The sequence below is a fragment of the Athene cunicularia genome, assembly GCF_003259725.1.
Source record: "Athene cunicularia isolate RWA chromosome 4 unlocalized genomic scaffold, athCun1 chr4_part3, whole genome shotgun sequence".
NCBI classification, from domain to species: Eukaryota; Metazoa; Chordata; class Aves; order Strigiformes; family Strigidae; genus Athene; species Athene cunicularia.
Window position 1 is genome coordinate 9196355 of NW_020799100.1, and position 25043 is coordinate 9221397.

The 25043-nt window shown below is 42.4% G+C and overlaps 1 protein-coding gene across 1 annotated transcript in view; it reads right to left on the reverse strand.

Moving 5' to 3' along the window:
• Positions 1–2902: 2902 nt before the first annotated feature.
• TRPC5 (transient receptor potential cation channel subfamily C member 5) overlaps positions 2903–25043 on the reverse strand; it is a 73033-nt gene continuing 50892 nt past the window's right edge. Inside the window, exons 7-10 of the mRNA XM_026848695.1 lie at positions 13637–13843; positions 13415–13456; positions 11650–11739; positions 2903–10911 (exon numbers count right to left, since the gene is read on the reverse strand). Coding sequence (XP_026704496.1) covers positions 10177–10911; positions 11650–11739; positions 13415–13456; positions 13637–13843 — 1074 coding nt within the window. The 3' untranslated portion in view covers positions 2903–10176. The remainder of the gene's footprint in view (positions 10912–11649; positions 11740–13414; positions 13457–13636; positions 13844–25043) is intronic.

Here is a 25043-nt window from a genome sequence, read left to right on the forward strand (position 1 = left end):
CCCCCCCCCCCCCCCTTGGGTTTCTTGAAGTATGTTTCATAATAATGAATTTTTAAAGCAAGGATTTGATCCTGAAATGTGTGTTTCATTTTTCTCTATTTTTTGTGGATGAGTTTTGAGCCTTTAAAAGGGAGAACAGAACAGAAGAGTTGTGTAGCCAAGTCTGTGCTAGTCCTGCTTGCTACCTTCTTTTCTGCACTGTTTTTATATATGAAAGGCAGGGGATCAAAATAAATTAACACCTGAAGGTTGTTCAGGAAGGATCCATGAGCTGGCAGCGCCACAGAGTGCTCTTTAGATGTGAGCACTTCTGATTTTGTAGCTCTAATAAACAGCTTCAGAGCCAAGTCTCTTCTCTTCTGAAACCACAGGATGAAAGAAGCAGTGATCAGCTGTGGTTCTTGTGCTTCGGGGTGTGAGCTGCTTGTGTTTTTAAGTACGTCGGTCTCTTTTAAATGGCTGCAAATCTCTCTGCCCTTAGAAGGAGCAAGCTTCAGTCTGATTGTGTTTGCCCACAGGTCGCCAGACTTTAGGTTATACTTCTGTTCTCTGATTACTGCTCACTACACGATGACGTGAAAGCACAGTATGTTGGCAGAGGTTCTTGGGTGTTGCACCAAAGGACGGGCCAAGCCTTGAGGGCCGCCCTTGCAGAGCACATCCTGCTCCCCCTCCTTTGTCCTGTGCCCTGCAGCCCTCCTCCGCAGCCGGAGTCACGCTACTCCCACTTTAGTCCGTGTGTCTTATCATCCATGGTGCTACTGCTGTTTGCCAGAGGCACGAGTCTCTGAAGTCTTTGAATTGTAAAATCCATCTGTTATTGAAGATAATTATTATAAATACTGTAGAGAAAACCTATGCTGATTCTGCCTGCCAGCAGCATTAACCTGATGGGCTATCACTCCTGTGCTCTGTTTTCCTCTTGGTCATGCAAGAACACCAAACCCATTCCTATAGCGAGTTTTTTTTCTAACTCATTTGTGGTTTTTTTACTCTTGGCTTCCAGTTCTCTCTGCAGTGCTGCTGGACGCCTTTCTCTTTTAAAAAATCTCACCATCAAAGACTGCATTATCTATGGAAGTTATCCAACATATAAATCCAGACCCAGACTTCCAAGTAACTGCTTTTTATTCATAAGGGAGGAAAATAAAACCCGTGGACCAGGACTTTATAGCTTTGAAATAAGATCAGAGTTTAAATTTTGCAGGGCAGGCCTGTATCTAGAAACTCCTATGTGTGATCAAGTCACTGCTGCTTACCAGATTTCAGAGTCAGCCAAGTTGTGGCAAGTATGAAATAGTTCTGCCAGGCTGAGCCATTGGCTAAGAGCACGCATGAGGCCGTTACTGCACTTGAGTCATCTCTGCAAGTGTGGTGATCTGCAGGAACAGGAACATGGGCCTGACTCCTGACAGGGTGGTTTTATGTGTTAGACTCAGTTTACAGCAGCACTTTTATTCCAGATGCTAAATCTTGCCTTCCTGGGAACAGAATGTTTTGCCATGAGCTTCGAGGTGCTGGGGTTTACTCCAAGATAAGTGTTGCTCTGTTCTTATAGCTGTGATGACTGTTTGTTGTGTTAGAGAAAATGGTCTTTTAAGAGAAAGTGAAATATCCTTTAATGATAAAATTAATGGACTACTTAACTCCCTGTATCCTCTCCTTTATGTTTTTCCTTTTCCCTACCCTATTTGCACTTTCCAATCAAATCTAAAACTCTGGCTTTTGACTCTTTTTAAACCAGTATTTTTAAAACATTTGTTGTCATTGAAAGCAAAAAATGTTTAATGTTTGTGGTGATTATGTGAATACATGACTTGGATTACTTTTCAGGAAGCACAAGTAAGAGAAGATAAAATACACTGCAAAACTTCTTCCCCCACCTCCCTTTCTGGTCAAATCTGGTATTTGCTGGTGTAGCACATCTACCTCCTCAGGGACGGCTGAGGGGAGGGAAGTAATTTTCAGGTGCAGTTTGATTCCTGTTTCTGGAATAGGAAGCACAACTGGGGATCCGGGCTGCCTTAACTTTGAAATTCCAAGTTTTCTCATGTGAGTGGGAAGGTGCACATCCAACTTCACAATGCCCTTCTCTATTAAAAAAAAGAGTAGCCTTCTGTCTTTATGTGAGAATTTAAAATCCTGTAGCTGCAGATCACTGTGGTCCTGGGCTTTGCTACAGCTTTTGACATGGACTGGGTTTATTTCTCTGTGTGTCTCCCTTGTGCAGGAATCTTCTGTGTTTCAAAAAAAGGGGAATTGCCTTGTTTAACTTGAAGAAATTCTTGTTTTACTGGAGGCTTGAACAAGAGCTTCTGGTAATTGGTGTAAACCTTCTGAAATGTATCTGCATGCCTCTAGTACTTTAATGAGATTTGCTTGGAGAACAACTTTACATGAACAAATTATGTTAATATAGTTGTATGTTGTTGGTTAATGACTCTTTTACACTAGTAACTGCATCATTGTGTATTATAATGTGGCTGATGTAGTGCTGGTTGAAGGGTATCTTTGGGGAGCAAATTAAAATGGAATTACATTTCCTTAGACTACTTTGTACAGAAGTAATTGCATTAATGTGGTGCATTTTATTTACCAACGCTTCCAGTGGTTTGCTATTTTCTGTTGTAGACAGGATATAATGACTGTTCTTGGGTTGTTTTTTTTTTCAGAGCCAGGTGTTGTTCAGCTCTTGCCCCAAACACTTGCTGAAATTTGGGTGGCCGACTTCTTTGTAGGTAAGCAGGACTGTGCCACATTTTTTTAATGTAAATACCAATATATGTCTCTCTAGAATTGTAGTTCTTAAGTCCTCCTCTGCCCCCTGACAACCCTTGAGAAGTCTGGGCTGAACATGATTTTAAAAAAACTGTAAAATGTCAGATCTGTTGCTGTTCATAAATGTTTATTATCAATAGGCAGCTGGAAATGTTACATCTGAAAAGGTAGAAACACCTTGAATTTCAATAGGCTTACATTTTTGGGAAAAAAAATTAAATTTTTTCAGTTTACAGTTAAGCTAAAAATACACATAAAATAAATAATTTTATTATGTACATCATTTCATTTTTACATGTTATATGAAGTTATGACATGGAGTCTGCACTATGGACAGAAGAGATGCGAGTAGAAAAGTACATAAAATTAAGCATTTGTTTTTGCTTTTTGCTTTTCCCCTTTCCTCCCCGCCCTTTCTCTAGGGGTGGCTATTACTATTCAACTGGCAAATGCTGAGGTCCCCGCTCTGTCTTCACATACACAAAATTCTTGCAACATCTAAAAGCTCTTTTGCCTGGGAAAGGCCATCACGTTTTTGACCAAAACTAAAATAAAGTGGGAGGAAAAAAAAAGCCTCACTTTTTTTTATCCCATGACGTAAAATGGTAGTTTAAAATATGCTCAGGTGCGAAGCTGTTTCTGTGATAGCTTTTTTTAATGAAGATTTGATATTAAAACTCGATTGCTAAAAAAACTGTTTGCAGAGTAAGCCTGGGTCTCTAGGGCTTGCCATATAGAAAAGAGAGTGCTGAGGCATCTGCTACTATTCTTTGCTTCTCAAAGATCCCTTGCCCTCTGGTTCCCAGACCCGCCTTATAAACACATTCAGTAGTTTTTAAATAAGACTGTACAATACCCAAAAAATAGCTAGACCAAAAAGTGCCCCCTTGCTCAAAAACAACTATTTATAGTCAAAAGGCATTTCACTCCATTGGCTAAAGGTATCACAGTGTTCTGTTAGCTAATGTGCTAAAAGACCAGCTCCTCAATTGATCACGTCTTGTCTAAACACATCGTTTCTTCTGTCTCAGGAGTTACTGCTAACATGGAAATGCTTTAAATGGGAGAGGGGAAAAAAAAAATCCCCAAAATAAACAAAATAAGGCATGCTGAAGGAGGATGTGCTGGCCAGGCAGAACGGGCTGCACAGGTTTCTGTCATTGGTGAGCCATTGATTGAGCAGGTTCTGTATGTAAAGAAAGAACTGCAAGATCAATTTGGCTTTTACAATTGTGGGTGGTTTGAGCTATGTCAGGGGGGTTCATTTGTTGTTATGGGTTGGGGGTTTTGTTTCCCTGAAGCATAAAATACCATCAGACATTTGGAAGATAAGGATCAAACACTTACATACTTTTTTAGATAAAGCATGTTCTCTTTTTAAAATAGTCCTTCTTGGTCATGAATTTACTCCAGAGCAGCAGCAGTTCTGGGTGAGGCAATTATGTGAATAATATAAATAATAATAATAAATAAATAATAATAAATGCCTTGTTTGCAAAAGTGTAATGGCCTGAAATGGGGAAAGTAGTAGTGTGAAAATGAAACTGAATCAAATTACAAATTATTAGAAAATATGTTAATGTGGCTAGCCTAGAGTGCTCCTCGCCTCCTCCCCAAAACCAAAATCCATTGATTGACTTTATAGTTGTTAGGTTTCAAGTTACACATTTGCTGAAAACTACGGCTTATTTTGGTAACAGTTTATTTTAGATGCTCCTGTAGTGAGCTGATTTGTTATTCTCTGTAGTCTCACCAATTCCAATTAATTTTACCATTACATGAATGAGAGTTGCTGATGCCTCCAGCACACCTGGGCAAGCTGCAACCTGCTGTGGCTCGGCTGTGGCCATGGTGCTGGGTGGCCCCTCTTGTGAGGGAGGGGTCCTTGCAGTACAGCCACCCCTGAAACAGCTCTAGAGATATCAATTTTCATTCATTCTAGGCAGCCCTAGTGGTTTGGATGGTTTTGCTTATTTTTTGCCATTCTATTTGACTGGGGAATTGCAATGGAAGTGGAAGGGTGATCCCGTTTCTTTGGAAATCAGCTTTGAGGCTGCGTGGAGCTTCCTCATGGGCCTCTCTGAAAAAGTGTTAGCATGCTGCAGGAGAAGTGAACTGGTTGAAGGAGAACTCAGCCAGAAATGAAACAAAAATTGCACCTCTTCTGGGTTAATTGAAATATGCTTTGGGGAGGGATTTTGGCCTTCCAAAAAGGAAAGTAGAAACTTCAAAGCAGAGCTGAGAAAGTCCGGAGGGAAATGGGACATACAGTTAATGGTGTGAGAGCAGCAGGTGCTCGTCTAGTTTTCCACCTGCTAGAAAACCCAGAAGTAAATCAGATCCTTGCTTATGCCATTAGTAACTGTCCCAATCCCTGGTGCAGATACCCTGCAACTGCTTGTGTTCCTGGAAGGGAGCTCCAAATGCTCATAGTGCCCTGACCCTGCAAGTCAAATCTTGGGAGTTCTGTCACTCAAACCAAAGACCTTTTTCCTGAGTCAGCACTAAAGAAAAACAAATTGTACCTACAGAGAAATCAGGGCAAAGAGCCCCCTCGTAGGGACACAGGAGACAGTCTCCTGCTGTCTGGGAGGGGTTCCTCCAGCAGCCATCATGCTGGGGACACAGTGCTGCTGGAGCTGCCCTACCCAGCCCCTCGGGAAAACGGAGCAGCAGGGCAGCTCAGCTCCAGGCACAGCCTCCCTTGGCCCCAGCACACTGCACACCCTCCCGCCACACCCTGTCACCTGTGTGACTTGCTGCCCTCGCCAGCAGTGGGGTGAAAAGTGAATGTGAAGGAGGTGATAACATCTGGTGACATTTTCCTATAGCCCGATTCCAGCATCCTGCCCTGTGTGCGTGCATGCATCCGTCCTGGGCTGCCTGTGGAACCTCTCCATGCTTACAAGTGTGTTGCATCAACCAATTTTAACCTCTTTAAAAGGTATATTTATAGATGAATATATTTATTTAAATAGTATTTAATATTTACAGTGGCTGTTTCTGCTAAAAATTATATTACATGTACCATCAGAAAAAAGATGAAACACAAATACAGTGAGGTGACATTAAGGGTGAGACATAAATCACAAAAGCAAGAGTGTTTAGCGTTTAGGCTTCCAGGGTATGCTGCTCCTGCTCTCTGTCTACTGCGGAAGTCCCCTAAATTCCCTTTGTGGGAAACCATGCTAGTTTCCTACATGGAAAACTATCATAACAGACATACAGTTAAATCCTAACCTGAATTAGTTGTAAGAAAATAAAAGTACATACTACTGCTACGAATATTAACTTCTTACTGTATATAGCGCCTTTAATTTGAAGATCTGAAAGTGCTTATAAATAATGAACTAACCCCCCCTGCGAGGTAGGTAAGTATTATTATCCCTATTTTACAGATGGGGAAACTGAGGCATTAGAGAGGCTAAGTGACTTGCCCAAGGTCACAGGTGAGTCAGTGGCAGAGCTGGGAACAGACCTCAGCAGTCCTGTGCTCCAACCGCTGTGCATGCTTCCTCTTAGGGACCACATATACAAATACTTGAGTATTTACATAGATATCGGTAAGTGAATAATATACAAATGCAATTATCCAAATATCTGCAGAGATATGTCAGTTAATTTCTTGTTTCTGAAACAACTTCTTTAATCTCTGACCTGAGTACAAACACCTCCTAGCTCTATTTGATATTCTCAACCCTGGAAGTTATTTGTTCACTTTTTAATAGGTGATCATTTGTAGGTTTGCTGCTTTAAAAAGCCAGGTGAAAATGACACTGGGGATGGAAAGTGAGAAATAACGCATCTTTAAGAGCAAGGGCAAGGGATTGAGATCTCTATTATCCCTAATTCCAAATTCCTTGCATAAGTGTAAGGATTATTATTGAAGCCCACAGAATAAAGGCCAGGCATGTACCAGCTGGAGCACAGCTGTGCATCTTGAACCCAAGCCAAGGAGAAGTTTAACTCCTCACAAGAGAAGCTCCAAGTGTCCCACCAGTTCCTACCCTGGTTGCTTGTGCAGACAGCACAGGGGTAGTTCACTGATTTCGCTGAAGGAAAGAATAACTTTCACTAAAACATGTTTTCTTTTTGAGAAATGGAAAAATGCTAGTGAAATCCCAAATACTGTTACTGCAAGTGAATTAAAAAAAAACAAAAAACCAAAAAAAACCCCAGGTTTTGCTTATCAAATTATTTTTCAAAAGATACTTTAATTTCCTTCCCCTGAAGCTCCTGTTTTAGAGTAATAATAATAATTCACCAGCTGCTATAAAGTCTATTGCTACCAAAGGGGATGCATAGATGCAATCACATAGAGTTTTGCCTTTTGGGGGGCCAATCTGACAGTTTTGCAAACTCCTGGACACATGTATTAATCACAGCCAAATCAAATATTTGTGTTAAATCCCAAAGTAAACTCAGACTAGCTCATAGCTGGGAGCTAGGAAGTATCTGAGTCATGAAACAAATCCCAGGGGAGCCGAAGCCAAGCAGCCTTGTGACGTACCTCTTGCCTTTAACATAACGTTATCGAGAGATTTCTGCAGACTGCGTTATCCATCGTGGTACTCCAATGTGGCAGTTCCTACCCCTGCCCTTTCAGGACACAGCAGGAGAACATGACTCACACAGTTTGCACAGAAGGGATTTGCGCTGCATGGTGTCAATTTTTGTATTTTGAGGGGGCACCACTGCAGAGTTAATTGCATTTCATTTTGTTATTTGTACCTGTTAATGCAGTGCTGCATTCGAATGACACAATATAATCATCACCAGTAGCAATATGCTTGCTCTCATGGAAATCTTAAAAGCCTTTCCCCTGTCCAAGGATATGAACCCTGCTTCTATCTCAGCCTTGAACTCAGTTGATGCAGTCTGCATGACCATACTTGAATTGTTTTCATTCTTACTCATTACACAGGAAATACCATAAAGATTTGCTGGCCCCATGTCAAGTAGAGTTCATAAACTGCAGTGTGGTGAGGTGAGGCATAAAATGATTCAAATCCTTTCCTTCACCCCCCTGTAGCAGCTCTTGCTAATGTTCGTCTTTCCAGAAATGTGCTCAGTTTGGTTTATTACAGTGTAGGACTTTTATGGTGAGCTACTTTGAGAATTGCTCGTGGTCGATTCTGACTGCAGCTCTTGTGTATTGATGTTTTCACCTCTTAAAAGGCAGGGGTGCTGGATTTCTTCACAAATGATCAGCAAGCTGCTTCTGACCCTCAGATTTTTGCAAGTCTCCTTGTGTAGTGCCAATGTTAGTTTGCTCAGCCTTTCGTAAAGGAAGAGGAGATGCAGTTTTCAAAGACAACTCTAACCCTGCAATTAGTATGAAAGCCTGAAATCTGTTGCTTTTCACTCTGCCTTCACTAACATGTCTAGAAGCTTAAATATTTTGGGCTTTATACTGCATGCTGGAAACAAGACTGGTGTCATTTATAAGCAAGGAGTACAGAAACGTTTTTGAGTCTCTGCTCCCTGTTGCTGATTTTCTTAACACCAGAGCTGGCCTAGAGCCATGGTCTCCACATTGAGGTCTGTCCTGAAAACTTCCCAGAGTGTTAGCATCTGCAACTCTGCTACAGGAGCTGCTGCACGGTTCACATTTATCTCTCCAATACAAGTGTGCTCCATCCTGACCTTTAGGTAATGCTGTATAGGCGCCCAAAGGGAAAATCCACTGAGGTGGTTTTCCTTAACAAGAGGAGGGAGCCAGATTTAAAACTCAGGCAGAGTATCCAGCTGCAGGTGCAGCTTTGCTTCTGTGGGGCCTGCTGTAGTGAGAAATCCCTCTCCTCCTGACCCCCACGCTGCCATGAGAGCCGCTCCTGCCCCGCGCTGGTAAAATCTGACCAGTGCCAATGGCAGGTGTAGATTTTCCAGCATTATGCTTTTACAAATGCAATTCACAACCCACTTCACAGAAGAGGTGATTGTTGGCAACCGCCCTTGGGATACGCTCCAGCTCATGTACCCTCTCCCGGGAGCAGAGCCTTACGCGTGACTGCGCGAGAGCAGTAACGCAGCTCTGCCATTCGGGAAGGCTGGCTCTGAGCTCCCCGTCAGGACTTGCTTCCTCTAAGAAAGCAACTGACTAATAACGGCTCTGAAGTGGTGGTAAGTAAGTGCCAGTCATCTGTGTTTCTTAGCAACACTGCAGAAGAAAGTTCAAGTATTACATTGTTTAAAAAAAAAACCAAAATCACTATTAAAAATTCAACCATTTTGCCCTTGATGGGGTTGTCTTCTCTGCTCTCTGATGCTCTGTAGAACAAAAGCAGTGACATTGCTAGGCCCTGTCCAGACACTGCCACGACTGGGGGAATAAAAGCTAACATCTACCACTGCACTCCTTTTTGTTGCACCTTAGGAAAGGAACTACAGAGACTTCCCAGGCTGTCAGATGCAGTTTGAGCTGCTATTGCTTAGGTTGCTTTTCAGAAATGCAGCTCACAGGCCCAGGGAAGATGATCTATCCTAGCACTTGCCATATACCAGGAAGATGGTTTTCTTCCTAAAGCCTGACACCCACCAGAGAGGCAGAAAAATCCTCTCTGCAGCAGTGAAAGTAAGATTAGGAATTTTAAAAAACAGATACAGCTCAAGGGGTGTGGTGTAAGGGCCAGGCTCAGGGCTGTGATGTTTGTGTTTCAAGCAGCCACAGCTGGTTTGGGGTCAGTTTTTCTACACAGAAGTTGGTAGCAAGGCCAGGTGCTGGCTTCCAGTGTCAGCCTAACTCAAAGGTGATTCTGCTCCCTACCGGGGGAATTTCTTATGGGAACTATGTAAGTAGGCAAATCATAACATGTTCTAGCTGGGTGATCAAAAGGGTCTCTTATTCAGTACCAATTTACAATATTAATATAATAACCTGAAAAACCACACACAGCTGAAAGAACCAGAGGTTGTATTGCTTAAAGAAAACAAAAAGCCAGTTATAAGTAGAAACTCTTTCTGAAAAGATTTTAAATATGGTTCTCAGCCACTGCTCACCAGCTGGTTGTGTTGACAAGGAAAACCGAGCAGGACGCAGAGCCAATCGTGTTGGATAGCAGCAGTGATAACCCAGCGGCGGTGGGATGATGATGAGCACTGGAGAAATCCTTTACTTGGCCACCAGCGTGTCTGAAGTCTGTGGGGTTTGAAGACTCAGACTGCATCCAAAGGGATTCCTGTGGTTTATAGGGACCTTATAAATGGTGACACCTTTAGTTTAGTATTTGTGAGTATAAAAAAAGTAAATTAAAAAAGGTGCAGATGGCTATAAAATAAGCTAACATAAGTAGTTCTACTCTTTTTTTTTTTTTTTTTCAAAGAGCAATGCTGAATCAGATGAGAGCAAACAATTACAAATAATTGGCTAAGTTTTCCAGTGAGTGGTAAGATAACTACTTATAGCCGAGTTGTAACATGATCCTCCTGCCCCTCTTTCCACTGGTTTATAAACAAGTCACAGGCCTCTCCCCATGAATCAAACACATCCTCTGACGAGTCTATAAGTTTGGAATTAGAGGAACAAATACTGGAAGCACAGTGAAGGGAGCTGGTACAAACCACAGGGCACTCCTTGCTCTGTCCTGTGTGTCTTGTGTTCCTGCTGTAGTCCACCTCATTGAGGTTAATTTCACTTTTGGAACAATTCTCTTCTTTCTCTTTATCAATCTGAGAATATTTAATGTCTTTCCACATGTAGTGTGGCTGAATAATTCCATCTGAAATAGTGTACATGGGTTCTGAATTTGGTTCAGGTACATGTCCATTCATCTTGGAGAAAAGCAGGCCCAGTCTCTTAAAGGACTCCTTCTTGGAGCTGGAAAGTCTCTGCACTCTATTTCCATTTCGGACAAAGGAGCGCTTACTGATCCCGTTGCTTTTTGGCTTCTCTTCCACCATATCGATCCCAGACATAGTTTTAATTAGCGCAGACACATTGAAGTCCTTTTTTTTGTTGGCTACATTGAAAGACACGCTCTTGGTTTTGGATTTTTCTCCTGCACCATCCTCATTTGTTTCATCCTTTTGGGACACCTCTGTGCTGCTGGTAGAATAACTTCTCCTCTGGGGCTTCCTATTTCCTAAGAGGTCAAGAACTTCATAGCGAAAACTTGAGATGTCCTGTTTCAATTCCTAGGATGAGAGGAGAAATGAGTTACACTCAGCAGCTTTATCTGTGACATGAAAGAATGATCACGTTCCACTGGGAGAGCTGTGCAGAGTTATGCAAAGGGCTGATACCAAATCATGCTTACAAGGATACCACATACATCTTCATTATTCAGTGATACACACACAAAAATGTATTGGTAATCCTGAGAAGTGGAGACCTCACCAGATTTTTGTCTCCGAAGGCTGTGGGACCAGCTCTCTTGACCAACCACCTCTGACCAGGCAGCACCCCACCGCCCCCACTCCCCCCCCCAATATGCAGAGACAGTTATGGAAGAGAGGAAACACTGCTAAAAATTAGCAATATGGCACAAATCCTGTTTAGTTGATAAGCCCAAATTTAACTCTGTTGGTAAGTGTTCTTCAGAGCTGTTAACCCAGACTCATTCTTTGGCTCTCTCTGCGTTAGGATTAGGGATGGGATGTTGACTCAAATCAGATACTTAATTCCTACCATTTTCCAATGCTTTTGTCTACATAACATATTGTATATTAAAATCTGGGAGGAGATTGTATGAGAAGACAATAATATTCTCTGCTCAAAAAAATCCCATATGCACATCATATATTACCCCAGCTCCAGTAATAATCCTATTTCCACAGCAGGTTACAAACCTTTTTAACAAGTTAGTGCGAATTCTGCAAGTGGCTACTTGAATTAATATAATGTTTTATTACTATTAAAGAATAAAAAATTACCTTGAAATTTTCTTCAGTTAAACCTTCATTGGTTTTGGAAGTCCTTATCATTGCTGCAACATATCTTTTCACAAGATTTCTTATCACTTCCTGGAATAGGAAACAATGCAAGTGATTCAACTGCTGTCTCAGACCAAACTCTGTTCTTACTGCATTTCACTGAGTTCTTAACTGACAGTGGCTGTCCTGACTTTGCTGTTTAAAAAGAAAATCACTTACCATTAGAAACAGAACACTTTCTTTTAAGCAGAACAAACTTTTGGAAATGGTTACATATCATCTTGAATGCTCAGTTGTTAACTACAGTGAGCAGGTAGTTTGTACTTGTTTTGTATATGTAAAAGTCACTGAGAAAAAAATGTTTGATGTTCTTAAATGTCCTCAAGCCATTTAATCTCAGCTGCTGACAGTTTTTAAGATTACCAATCTCGTGTATATGCTGTGTATCCTGATAGGCTAAACTTGCCATTTGAAGATTGTTTATCAAGTATTTGAAAGCCAAGGAGGGTGTGTTGTCAATAAATCACCCGAAGAACAGCCAGGACCCCATGAGGCAATGCACGTTAAACCACATGTGCCAGCTGCCTGGGCGTTCCCAAATGGCAGGTTAGGAACTCCTCTCAAGGCTGCTGCAGTGTCTGTGGGCAGCGCTGGGAGGACTGAATCACACCCTCAGTGACTTCTCTAAGGGCTCTCGTTCTCTGTGTTACCTGGGCTGTTTCTTATAGTGCAGATTTTTGGTAGGGTGAGATCCACTTTGCTCTGTGTTTGTGAACCTCCTTGCTGTCTTTACATACACAAACTGGTACTTCGAGCTTGTACATTTGTCTGTGCCAGCCAACATGCACAGAGGTTGTTCTCTATATACAGAAGAGAATCCTTCATTTCCCACATTTCATAAATAGGGATAACAAGTCTGAGCAACACCAAGCATGAAGGTGGTCTCTGCACCGAGGTTTTACTGGGATGTTTTTTAAGAGATTCCACTGTTGGTACCCGTAAGCTGTTCTGTGAAGCAGAAAGTACCAAATGTCTGTTGTCAAAGGTGACTAATTATGTTAAACATCAACTCCAGCTAAAAATACTCTTCAAAAAGCAGGAGATGTCTTAAGTAAGACAAATTACTAATGGCTTTTGACAGTATAGCCTAACGTACCACCTAACATCCTGGAGAATTTTTTTTTCTTACAGCATGCTGGCATAATACATCACACTGAATTCAAGTACTGACGCTGTTGCTTTTAATACAGTTTCATTCTTTTGCAGGTTGACTTTAAGGAGTACTTGATGACAGGCAGGTTGAGAACAAACAAACCCAGCCAAATTCAACAAAGAAACCACATATCCTTCCTGAGCTGTCCAAAACAAAAGAAAATCCCAACCACTGTTTTAGTTAGGGATGTTTCACAAAAAAGAACAGGAAAGGAACAATTCAAGAGTGTGTACAACTGCTGCAAAACCAGTTTTAATCAGGATGACGTGACAGCCTGCTCCCTCTGACGGCAATAGGGATGTCACCTTTGACTTCAGCAGACACCGATACCTGGCAAGCTTTCCACCACATTGAAGGGAGTGAAAGGCTAGGAGTGATTTACTGAACCAGCCCATCTCTAATGAGAAATGTTTTAATCCATGATAAGCAAAATCTTCTTAGAGGATCTACACTTATCAAAATATATTCTAGAAGCAAGCAAGAATCGAGATATTAGAAAATAAGCAAGGAGAAGAAACAGCAAGTAAAAACTTTATGTGCTCAAGAGTTTACCTGGTAATGCTGATTCTGAATCAGGTTGTCAGCATGGCGTTCCTGCAAAGAGAAAGGCACAGATGATATGCTACATGTTTAGTCTTGTCTTTAGAGCGCCTGATGGCTCTTAGCAAGTTATGATCCAGCAACCTTCTACTGCGCTGGCAGAGCAGTGGCTCTCATGATCAACATGCACAAGCACCCTCAAATAATGAAGTATAACCCCATGCAGTGCCTTACTGTGAATGTTTTGAGGTTTTCATGCCTCTTCTGTTCATTGTCAGAGTCATTGCCTGGGCACAGCTGATTGTGAATCCATTTGCAAAGGTACCAGACTGACTTGGGACTTGGGACAATGTTAAAAGGAGGGGGCAGAGTGGCACCTTCATCAAAGTAACTCATCCAGAGCTTTGTCCGTGCAAACTTCCACTCAATATCTGCATGGTCCTATGAGAGAAGGAAAGAGACTATCAAAAGCTTCAGGCAGGCTTTCCTGGAGCAAATGCCCATGGCTGATGAGGTGACATGTGAGCAATAAAGGATTTCTGCAGCTGCAGGCAAAACAGTATTGCTTCTTCCATCTCCCTTGCTGGTGGTGTACTTAAAAAAATCAGTGTGAAATGTAGCTAGAGTGTAAAAATACCAACCACTGAGAAATGAGATGATAGCAATATTCAGCAAAAAAAATTTCACATGCTAAAGCCTGGCTTCATCCTTTAGAGGTTGTGCTTATTAGTGTGCCGATACAAGAAGCAAGAAAACACATTTCTTATTTTGCTTTTTGCTAGCACTTCTATTATCACAAACCGTTGTTTCTCATGTCCAAATCCAATGAATTCTCACATTCTTCCCTGGAAAAAGATCTTCTATAGTGTTTTTTGATTTGTTTGTTTTTTAAAGGATCCATTAATTCAGCTCTTATAATGAAGTGACACATTTTATGTGTTCCATATTTTAGCTCTTTCCTCATTATCCTTACACAAAACAGGAGACGTTCTACTGTTTGATTTTTGGTGTTTTGTTTTGTTTTTTTTTTCATTTATACTATCACCATGCTAGCTAGCTTGCTGTGCTCTAGTGTTTTTCATCCCAACAAAGTAAAGGTGGAAAGTTAATAGCATTATTTTACAGCTGCACAGATAGGTACATGGTCCATACAGTCACCAGGAAAGAAATACTGAGTCTATGTAAGACACTGACCTTACAGACTGCAAAATGGTGATCCCCAGATCAAGCTATCTGCCATCTAGTCTGTGGAGTCAACAGGCTGTTCTGCCCTGGAACAAACTGCACATTCCCTTCAACATCAGGGCAGAGACATCTACCTACATCCTGGATTCAGAGAGATACTGCATCTACTCAAAACAAGTTTCATGCTGTTTCATGCTAGTTTTAAAGTTAAAAACTGCCACTGTTTCGTATGTTCTGCAGAAATTCTGACATTAGATAGAAGCCTTCAAGCCAAGCAGTGCTGAACACAGCTTACTACAGTACACTGAATTTAAATAGTAAATTTGTGTATTGTTATCATTGCAGAGTGTAGTACTAAGATGATGGTTATGACATTTTAGCTGTTCAGCATTTACATTAACAGTATCTGACATGAGATTAAACCACAGCTGTGATGATTTAGGCTAAGTAACAGTGCAAGGTAGGAGAAAAGGACAATGTGAGATTTTAAGTTTCTGAGGAGATTTCAACCAGGCTGGAACAGGCAGCCCTTGAGTGAGCTATGCTGGGCTGCAGCGCAGCAGCCCTCAGAAGCACAGCACAGGGAGTTTAATAAAATATGGCTGAACATCATGCCCAAAAAATTACTACACTGGCTTTCTGGCTACACTCCAGTGCTCTGACATGGGTAAAATATGCTCACAGTTTGACAGTGAGATGCAGCTGGACTCCATTTTAATAGTGTATTCAAATTATGTATAGCTCTCAATTTAAAACGAGTGCCTTGGTGGCCCAGGAGCACATTAGCCTCTGCAGATGGTCTGAATCAGCCCAGAACACTACTATCGCCTGCCAACTTACCAAGAGGGCTGTTTTCAAGCTGTAGGTAGACTCAGAGAAGCAACCTGCCATGCCCCTTTTTGCCTCATACATCATCAGACCCCGTAAGTGTGGAGATTGCTGCATCACCATGAAGCACTAGAAACTGATGCTGGTAGAAATGAAGTTCTGGGTAGTAAAAAATGCAGTTTGCAGCAGTAGAAATAATTGCCACCCCACAAAAAAAAAAAAAAAAAAAAAAAAAAAAAAAAGTCCTGCTCATTTTTAAATCATTTGTCTCTACCTGCAGGCTGCAGCAAGCTCAGCAGAGCTAGAGGAGAGCAGGACAAGCTGGTGCCGTGCAGTAGCTGTTCCTCCTTCCCAGAGTCTGGGTTAGTGCTCTAAGCTCCACAGCCAGCCCACAGGATGACTCCTGCCTAATAACTTCTCAGAGTTAAAGGCAGAGCTGTCCCAGCCTCTCCCAGAAGTAGGGCTGGTTGCTCCCTGCCCAATCCTAAAGGCTTACTCATGCCCATCTTTCTACCTGAACATTTCCTGGTCTGGACAACTTCAGTTGAAACAGCCTTTGGAAGAAGAATGACTGGCATCACAGGCCAGGTGAGCCAGGGGGCCGCTGAGGAGGGCACGCTGCCTGTGGGACAGGCGGGAGATCAAATCTCTCTTGGCAGAGAAGGGGCCTGACCTGCAGCTTGCTGTGCTCCACCTGGACAGGCTCACTACCAGGGAAAATCCAATGGTGGCTGCATCTTGAAAGGCTGCAGACAAGAGGTGCACTGCTGGTTCAAAAATCTAAAGCACGTTGTAGGGGAATGGCTGCATGAGATCAGCATTGAGTTATTCAGCCCTGCTGTGAGTAAGCCTTTCTCAGGGTGTGCAGGAACTACAGACACCTGGCAACACGGATAGCACTGTCTGGGGCTGCTGGAGAGTCCAGGGTAAGGCAGTAGCTGAAGGAAAGTGCAAAGACTGTTGTTTTGGATAGAGACGTGTATTTTAAGGCTTTTGTCAATACAGAAGTAGGTGTAAATGTCCTGTTGAGGAGTCAGAAGAGAGAAGGTAGTTTGGAGAAGGTTATAAACCCACCATTCCCTTCCACAAAGGTCCATCAAAGGTCTAGAATGGAGTGGGATCAGGTGTGTGTTGGCTTGGCAGCAATTTCCTTCAGCACATTATGAAAAGGACATGTCCTAGGCAGAGGCAATTTAGCAGTGGATGTTGGATGCTGTTTGTAGAGGAGGATAAAGCAAATCTATAGCTTGGGGATTGCAAATTAGTTTTTATGAAAGAAAAGAAGAAAAGGGCTAAAAAAGTTTTGCTGCACAGAGTGGTTGTGTTCTTTCATTTTAAAATAGCTTAAGGGGACTACGTAGGCTTGACCAGGAGCTGAATGCAGGTGCAGGATAGTGCTGTGAAATTTAGCATGAGTTTCTCACTGGGGAAGTTTTATAGTTGGTCTGAACAAATCCCTGTTGATCTAAACAGGTCTGTGGGTGAGGCTGGTGGATGTTGGCTTCAGCCTTACCTGTAATTTTTCCTGTGCAGTCACAGTCAACAAGTGCAATATAACCTCTCTTAGAAGACAGACCCCCTGTAAAAAGCTCAAAGTATCTTTTCTTACTCTTTTTTGATGCTATGAATTCCCTGGGGCTTAAAAACTCAGCCTGTCTCAATTACTCACCTTGATGTTTTGAGAACCTGAGCAAGTCAGATGAGAGCTCCTGGCAGCAGTTTCGTGTTGGAAATACACAGCAAAGAGACATTTCAATTTTACTGAGAATGTCTTTGTGTGCCAGGAAACCACCATTTTCTTGGTTAGAGCTCTCTTTAGTGCTTTAAACAGTGAAATCTGCACACAAAACTACAGATTTTCTAACTCTCCTTCCTGTGTTGAGTACCAAGGGTACCACACTTCAGCAATCATTCAATACCCAATTCAAACCTGAAGTACTCAGGAGTTACAGCCAGTACATCAGTCACTGAGCTGGCTGTGAACGTGGCCCAGTGGCCCACCAGACACGCTCCAGGTTTTTAGTCCATCTCCCCAGTGACTGCAGGCCGTTGGGCAAGATTTAAATTTCTGAGAGCTGCCCAAGTCTGAGCCTGCTTTGCACCAAAGCTGTTGCAAAGATTGCACTAAGTGAACACCCAAAGTGAGCTCCTGAATACCAGCAGAATCCAACCCGAAGGCCCTTCCCTTGCTCAGCCTGGGCTTGGCCACCACTCTCCCCACAAAGCTATGCAGCGACGGACAAGCCACCGAGAGAGATGGCTCACAGGAGATGGCGTGTTGGAGCCACCCCAGGTATGTAACCAAAGGAGGCTTCAGTAAAACTGGGTTTCCTGAGAGGACAGGAGGAAGCAGAGGTGCTGCCCCTGCCCAGGGAGCGCTGGCAGAGGGCACGCACTGAGGGAGCTCAGCAGTGCGAGCTGTGCCCTTGCAGTGCTCCACCATGGAGAGGAGCTTCAAGCAGATCCACTGCGCAGTGAGGACAGGATCCTCACAGACCTGTGCTGCACCATACAATGTTCTTAGATGAAATGTTAGGTAACATTTATAGTAAGGTAAACAAACATATCCACTAGCTTTGCTATTGTGATCTTGCTGCTTTAGGAATTTAAATCCAAGTTTGGATTTTCACTCTTTGAGCTTCTGTTGCTCTTGCCCTTGTTCTTGTCACCATTTTCTTTCAAGCACTGCGCATCATTTCATCTGTAAAACAATCTACTTCTTAAAAGGGCTGAGCCCTCAAGCTCAAAGAACACAACGCAAAGACACCAGCACACCCCTCTGAAAAAAACCCACCTATATCCCCTTATATCACAATGCAAATGTGTCATACTAGCCACATAATCCTCTTGCAAATCTCTGCCATTTGAAGTGAGAATTAATCTCCCAAAAAGATTTCCCTGTGGGACTGCTGAAGCCATTTTACTGCAGCAGTTGCAAGGATTTTCTAATTCAGTTAAAGTGATGTATTCACAGATGTGCCAGATTTTAAATAATTACCTGCTACACTAATTATCCAGGATAATTCAAGCATTAATCTCCATCTTTATCTCTGTGTAGAAAACCTGTTGTTTACATTTTGTGAAATGTTTTCTATAAAGATTTCCATCACCATCTCCTTGCTGGGCCATATGGTTTAGATCGTACTTTGCCAAGTAACAGCCAGCTCCTCAGCTGGTACTGACCCAGTGAGCAGACCCCAGCAATGGAAGACTGTTTCAGTTCTCTGTATGAGATGGCTACCACTGCTGCAGCCTCTGAGTTCCTCAGCTTCCTCATGTGTTTAGTATTTCAGCTCCCTTGAGGCTGGAAAGCTGATGGAGGAACTTTTAACAAAGCACAGGGCTGTCCCATGGGAAGCCTGCAACTAACAGGGGCACAGGAGCCTGATCTTGGGACTCTTGAAATAGCATCCCTGAAAGCACTGGGATAGTTTAAGTGAGCTCAAGGACTGATAGGCTGAAATGGATTCTGGCAGCTCCCTGCACTCTGCCGTTGCACGCTGTGGTTAGCTCTGCATTAGGCTGGTGTAGAGCCATTGGTACAAACACTCAGCTAAAACATAAAGCTGAGATGATGGTAACACTCGGCAGGCAGGCAGGCACTCTTGACATCTTCAAACTTTTCCACTGTAAAACAATCACATTTACTTAAGCTCCTCTACACTACACAGAGGTGCACAAGGACATCTGCTCCTTCCTCTAAGAAACACGTTCCTGGGATGCAAATCCTCCCCACACCCGTTTGGAAAGAATAATGTATAAAGATATTTAGCATCTTTCTAGCTGGCACAAAAAGGGCTGTGTGTGCCTTTCTTGTGTTTTATGATACAACAGTCAGCGGGCTAAGCTGGAAATCAGGCTGCTGCCTGTCAGATGCAGATACAGGCGGCTGTGACAATCCCCTCAGGACCAGGCTGTCTGGCCGTGGCTGAGTGCCTGGGAAGGAGGCATGGGAAGCTTTCCCATTGTGCTGGGAATGCTGGCAGAAGCCGGTGTGATTTCTGCATCGGGAGTAGCAGGACTGCACCCAGGAGGTGCCAGCAGCAGCCCCACAAGATGTAGTACTTTCTCCTAGGAAAGAAGGAGTGTTCACCTTTAAAAAGCACTCGCTGACATATCTTATTTGCAGCCTATTGAGTAAGGGAGGCTCCTTGCCTGAGAAGCACAGGAACTTCAAAGGTTCTTTTTTGCTGTGTAATTAGCTGCACTGCTAAGTGTAGAAGTCATTAAACTGGAATATTTAGTATGTTTCTATCTTATATGCCTCTTTTTCATTCCTTGCTAAAGCCAGAGCAGGAAACCGCACAAAAAATATATCAACAATGGCTTTCAAGCAGGCTAGCACAAGAAATATACCCTTGTGTGTCCTGAACAGAAAGCACTGCAAGAAAGAGGGTCAGGAGAAAGTTAATCTTTACAGAACCTGACACAGACAACTCTTGTGCAGTTTCAAAGCTGTTAATTTTCTAATATGTGTTGGACAAACTGGTAATAACATCAGCAGAGCTTGGGGGTTTAATGACAAGTTCAGAGACGCAAGCAGCAAAAATCCAAGCAGGCTATTTGAGGTAAATGATGCTTAATATTTTTCAAAGAAAAATATGTCATAAACAGAAAAAAATGTCTATGAGAAAAATCAGGGACCTACAAAGGCAATTAATGCATAGGTAATTCTGCTGCAGCTGACAACAAATGACTTTGCTTTCAAAGCTGGGGATGACATACTAAAGGATAAGAACTTAATAGGATCAATCTCAAAAATAATACAAGAAAAAATTACTAAAGGAGAACAATCTAAGCATTAGAAAAAGCAATTAGTACAGTTAGGGAATGAGACATCCAGAGAAAGGAAGAAAGTACTGTCTAGCACATAATCACACCCTGCACCGGATAAAGCAGAGTCCTGACCAGCAACCAGACGATTGCACCAGGGAAGCTGCAGTGGCCCCATGCCAACCCCACACAGCTTTGAAGAGAAGCCTGTGGCAACACCCTGGGGAGAACAAGCCCATGGCAGATGCAAACCAGCACATAAAAAGCGAAGGAGTGCCCAGATGCGAGGGAAAACATGCCTGGAGAGCTACAAAGCAAACCCTGTGCATGAGCACGCAACACGGGCGAACGGGCAAGGGCATGGTGTGCGGCGCGGGAAGGGAGAGCTGCTCCTCGGGCACAGCTCAGCCGGGGATGGGGAGCGCTTTCTGGCTCCAGCACAGGAAACGGAAAAGACCTTCATGAAGCATAGGCAGGTCCTGAAGAACTACTCATAAATAAATACCAGCACTGGTATACAAGAAAAGTGAATTATTGGGCCAGGATACAGGTAAAGATTTGATTTCAGTTAAGAGCCATCCTTATCTGGTAAAAGGCAGAAGGCAGTAAGGCCCTTAGGTGAGGAAATCAAGGAGAGCACAAGGGAGAAAAACCCCCAAATCTAAATCTTTGCATAGCAGACATTTCAGATAAGATGTCAATGGGATTGTGAGCCTTAAAATCTTGAAAGCTGGATGATGATCCCAGTCATACTGGAGCCCATAAAAGAACACACTGTAACCGAGGAAGTGAGCAAAAGCTTCCTTATTTTTGCAGTGTCTGAGGTCCATCACTTCAAACCAATCAAGGGAATGGCCAGTTCAGTGTCAACAAGAGTTATAGCACAGCAATTGCATTTTATAATAAGATGGATAAAGGACTCCTGCCTTGGAGCGTAGCCAAAGAGGCTTGGAAATTATGGAAATGAGGCAGGTCACTGGTTGCAATGGGAAAAAAAAAGACACTAATGGCTTCTGAATAAACAAGGTCAAGCAAAGGGCACGGGAGTTCACTCCTGAGTGACACCACAACAGGCCTATTAGATGAGCTGTTGCACTGGCCATCGCTTCCTCAGAGTGGACCTCCATACTGCGAGTTGGCTCATTTTCCCAGCTCTGGGGAAACAGTTTCTTTGTACTTGGAAAATGCATGCTTTAGCATCTCTGCTATTTATATCTTCCATGTGCAGAATATATTCATAATTAAAATTTTTATATAGCTTGCAATGAGCTACATTCCACAATGCATTTAGGTTATATATATCAACTACCTTTCATCTCCCACCAGCATATTGGATGGAAACAACAACAGCTAAAGAGAAGGCCAGGAATTGTTATATTTGAGAAAACACAGAGAACTGTGGATTGTGCTGGTTTTAGTGCAGTTAAATTATTTGAACTGACACCTTTTTTTTCAGTCATATTCCAGCAAAGTTCAGTTCTTATTTTAATAGTCAAATAAATCAGAGCAGTAGGAAGGTCACGCAGACAAACAGTTCTCCAAAAAAGCCTCAGCAGGAGGAAACAATAAGAAAGATTCACTAGGCTTTGTTCTTCCTGCCATCCATTCTCCTTTATCACTGCCTGATAAGAGCCTCTTTTCATGCTGAAAGTCAGATAACGTGCATCCGCGCTGATAATGTTAACTACCTCCAGCCAGGTCAAACTCAAGTAATTCACACATGCCTGCAGAGAAACGGTGGGCTGAGAAGGTATGTCTAACCCAAAGTGTTAAGTGTTGATGATTCTGTTAGTACCATAGTAAAAAAAAAAAAAAGCAAAACCCAAAAAATGTAATCTCATTTCTACTTCTACTATTTCCCAAATATTACCTTTGATTTTTTTTTCTGGATAGCCAGTCAGCCTGGGATTTGACTCTTCCAAGGAAAAAGAAATGTCTTGAAATTTATTGCTGGACTGGTGGGAACAAGATACAAAGCAGAATCGGGTACCCCTCTCTATATTTTTAATTCTTGGATTTTTTATTTTTTTTTTTCTTTTTTTCACCCAAGATAAACAATTCCCAAGGAAAAAAAAAAATCCCAGTTTGGATCCACATGTGAATTTCAGATCCCCAGATAGAGTCTGTGCCATTATATGGATGTGACTTCAGCTGGGAAATATGTGGCTGTGACAAAGGTATTGAAGGTCTAACAGTCTACTTAATGTGTTAATTAGGGCCATTTGTAACTTTTAGATCCGAGCTCGGTTTATGAATAATCACAAAGCATGTCTGATGGTCTTTGACACTGACTTCCATGCTATAAAAATGTTTACCAGAATATCTGGTCACATAGAGCTGAGCAGAAGGGTAGGAACACTATAAATTCATTACTGGTCTGATCCTGGGAGCTGTTTGCATGTATTGCTGGAATCTTCCTGAATCAAAGCTCTGAGCCTCACTGTACCTCCTTAGGCTTTACAATCATTTTATGCCAAAAGTAATAAAGTAACCAAAATAATAAAATGATCATTCCCAAACATCCATAGTTAAGCAATGAAACCATGTACATACATGTATTCTGGTACTAAATGCTTTAGTATTTTGCTCTTTTACGGTTAGTCATAAACTGTCTTTCCTCAGCGAAGGAGTGGAGCTGGACTGTGTCTTTTACTGAGTCCATAAAGGTCATAGCACCTGTGGGAGAAGCAGGTGCCTGACACCCCTGGAAGTCAGCCTGCTTGCATAGTCACTTAAATGCTGCAGTACATGAGTTTAGCTGCCAAAAGTTGAAAAATAGCTCAAAAATGAAAAATCTTAGCTAAACATCCCGATTGTTTAAATATATCCTTGAACCAAAAGAAAGGTAACCATTATAAATGTACGAGATCTCTCAAGTCTTGGAGTGAATCTTGAGCCATGCAGATAGCACTGATTCAGAAGATGAAGCCCCTGTTTCTCCCCCAGATTCTGAAAGCAGGGTCTGCAGCTGAGGAGCTGCACGGGGCCAGACCACAGAACAGAAAAGCAGACAAGGAGCCGCAGCACAGCATTCAGATTATTAGATGTCTTCCCGTTTAATTGGATGGAGTTATATGTATCCTGTTTCACCTATATAATCAGCATCAACTTATTTGCTAGATTGCAGCATGCTGAAATGAAAATCTGTGACGCACTGGCATCTAAAAGGTCATGTTTCAGAGGATTCTTAACACTAGCTGTTTCCATTGCTCAGTACTGGGTGAAAGCTCTTCTCAGGATAAATCCTTTTTAGTTTTTCACTGCATTTTCCTCAGTAATATTTTTTCTTTATCGTTCACTTTTCTTTTTTTCTTCTGCCTTTTTAACAAAAGTTCCCTCGATGTAAAAGCACAAGATAACGCTAACTGAGCTTGTCAGGCCTAAATAAAAGATGGGGTAATGCAGGGGCTGCAACCTATGTGGTTCCATCTGGATACTTCAACTCCTATCATGCAGCAAGAGCAAACCATGCTGTGCTGCCTCACATGTAATGGGCAGAGAATTATTGACCTGTCACACAGGCTACTGGTGTGTGAACTACACCAAAGAAAACAAAACCCACCCGTATAAATGCCAGCAAATTCCCTGTAATAGCTTAAATCAGCCAAGGGTCATCTACAGATTGCAAACTCATCTCGTTTTTTACTTAATGTAACGTTTCTGCTCCTCTGAATAAGCCCCAGAGTGGTCTGGCCATGGTGGTACACAGGGTCAGATAAATATCTGAGTTTTCAGAGACTGAAACCAACAGAAAGGATTAACTTTCTGATCCTGCTGACAATACTTGTATGAGCAGGGGTTTGCAGGATTGGGCCCTAGGATAGAGAATTAGTTTTGTCTAGTCTAACAACAGAAGAAAGATGCAGCATGCGAAGTCAGAGCACATCCAGTGCTTCCATTTAGAGGCTCTGCAAACACCAGATGAATATTAACAACTTGATTCAAGTCCATGGGTTATATGTAATTAGGCCAAAGCCAGCAAAAAGACAAACAGTTCTACACCTTCAAATGAATACTTTAGCTTGCTAACAAAAAGCAATTAAGCTCCCTGCCAGTCTAGAGTGAGGCTCAAGGGCTAATTTCACACACAGGCCTCTTGCTATATAGTAGCATCACAGCACAACCACTGCTGCCAACAGACTTCCCTTCACTTTCAAATGAAGATTTGCTGGCTGTCCCCCACATACAGTCATAAACTCCAGAGAGAGCACCCAGCCTTCAGAATCAATCCCATCCCTCTAAACATGAGCTACAGCTACCCAGAGGGAAATAGAGCAGGGGTCCGGCACTTCTTCACACATATCACACTCCATGGGGAAATGCAACAGAAATCTGCCTGTCCAAATGTCACAAAAGGCATCAAGTAAATTCAGGAGAATTGCACTTTTCAATTAATTGGCAGCGCAGTAATTAAGATTTGGGTAATTACAGTTGCACTGTAGAATGAAGAAAAGACTTGAGCATATTACCTGCACCCAGGACACGGGGTCTGCACATGGGCAGTGACCAGCAGGATGTGTATGTTGGTCAGCTGGAGCCCCTGAGGGTCATAAAGCTGGGGGACAAACAGTGATATTTCATTCAGCTGGCAAACCAAAGAAGAGCCATTTAATCCCCTTTCTAGAGCCTAGTTGTTTTGCTACACCATAAAAGGCTTCAAGAGACATTAATCCCAGCTTGTATTTGCAACAGGAGTATAAAAAGGGCATAATTTCATTTCCTGCTGTATGACAGAGTTAAAAAGCAAGTACATCTTGATTTCTCCTAAGAAATTCAAATTAATGGTTCTGAAATGGAGGCCTGGGAGATGAACACTTCCTGACATTTTACAATAGCTTAGATTTGAGTCCAGGTT